General features: G+C 31.5%; 1 protein-coding gene across 1 annotated transcript in view; it reads right to left on the bottom strand.

The window, feature by feature from the left end:
• LOC111083731 (plastin-3-like) overlaps nucleotides 1-1,268 on the bottom strand; it is a 7,158-nt gene that overhangs the window by 2,334 nt on the left and 3,556 nt on the right. Inside the window, exon 3 of the mRNA XM_022380396.1 lies at nucleotides 858-1,001. Coding sequence (XP_022236104.1) covers nucleotides 858-1,001 — 144 coding nt within the window. The remainder of the gene's footprint in view (nucleotides 1-857; nucleotides 1,002-1,268) is intronic.

The following is a 1,268-nucleotide window of genomic DNA, read 5'->3' as shown; positions in this document are numbered from 1 at the left end:
AAAACATTTATCATTCCTTTTACAGACGACTAAAATAAAAAAATACAATATGCCATAGATTGATAACAGTTTCAATTTAAATAGTTCTACTAAATTAGTTTATCTAATGACCATAAAAACACTTAACAAAAGCATTATCCTAAAAGTAAATTAATGCAATCCATCGGTTAGTAGTTTTTACATTCCCTTAACTAATGACTTCATCATGATTATAATTCTTAGTCGTGGTTTGACTGACAAGCCTTTAAACATAGCCAACTAAATTAACATAAATTGATAGCTTTTACTGTTGATGTTGTTTTCATTCTGATGTTTTACTTAATTGAATAATAAAAGTGATTATCGTGTCAGTAACTAAACCTTTGATACTCCGGTACAAATATGTATTTAAGTCTCTTTAACAAATAAAGTTTTAAAGCGATTATGTGATGCTTACAGTAATGACCTTAAAATCACTTCCACAAGATCAATGGACTTCAAGATTAAATATATCCAATATATTAATAACAACCCCCAGGGACAGGTTCATTGGGATGGTGGGGAGCAGACCCCCCTATTGCAGAGCTCTGCCTCTCTCAGCACCCCCCCCATCCTATATATTAGAATTTAGTGTTTTAAGATTTTCCCTACATTATGTTACCCTGGATACAAAAGTGTTAATTGTTTTTCCTGACAAGAAGTTATATTATCTAACTTGAAAGAGGATAACAGTTGTGCAAGGAGAGCCTGAGGTAATTTTGGAATAGAAAAAAAATAAAGACTTGTTGAAAGTAAAAAGGCTTTTTTCTCTTATATTTAATAACACTTGACCCCCCCACATGATTTATAACACAATAATAGTTTTCTGTTTTACTTACTTCATCATTACTACCAGGCAACACTGTACCATAGTTGATCGAGCCTGGCTTAGTAGCGTCAACTAGGTCGATAATGGGTTTAGCATTTGATATGGTTGCATCATGAAAACTTTTGATACTGGTAGGTTTCCCAGCTTCCCTTAACTGGAAATATAACAAGTTTCAGTCACATATTTATTACTGACACCTGTATAAGTTTCAGTCACATATTTATTACTGACATCTATATAAGTTTCAGTCACTTATTTATAACTGACACCTATATAAGTTTCAGTCACTTATTTATTACTGACATCTATATAAGTTTCAGTCACTTATTTATTACTGACACCTATATAAGTTTCAGTCACTTATTTATTACTGACACCTATATAAGTTTCAGTCACTTATTTATTACTGACACCTATATAA

This window comes from Limulus polyphemus, unplaced genomic scaffold (genome assembly GCF_000517525.1).
Source record: "Limulus polyphemus unplaced genomic scaffold, Limulus_polyphemus-2.1.2 Scaffold10928, whole genome shotgun sequence".
Classification (NCBI taxonomy): domain Eukaryota; kingdom Metazoa; phylum Arthropoda; class Merostomata; order Xiphosura; family Limulidae; genus Limulus; species Limulus polyphemus.
The sequence above is the reverse complement of the archived record's forward strand: the minus strand, read 5'-3'. Positions and strand labels throughout refer to the sequence as shown.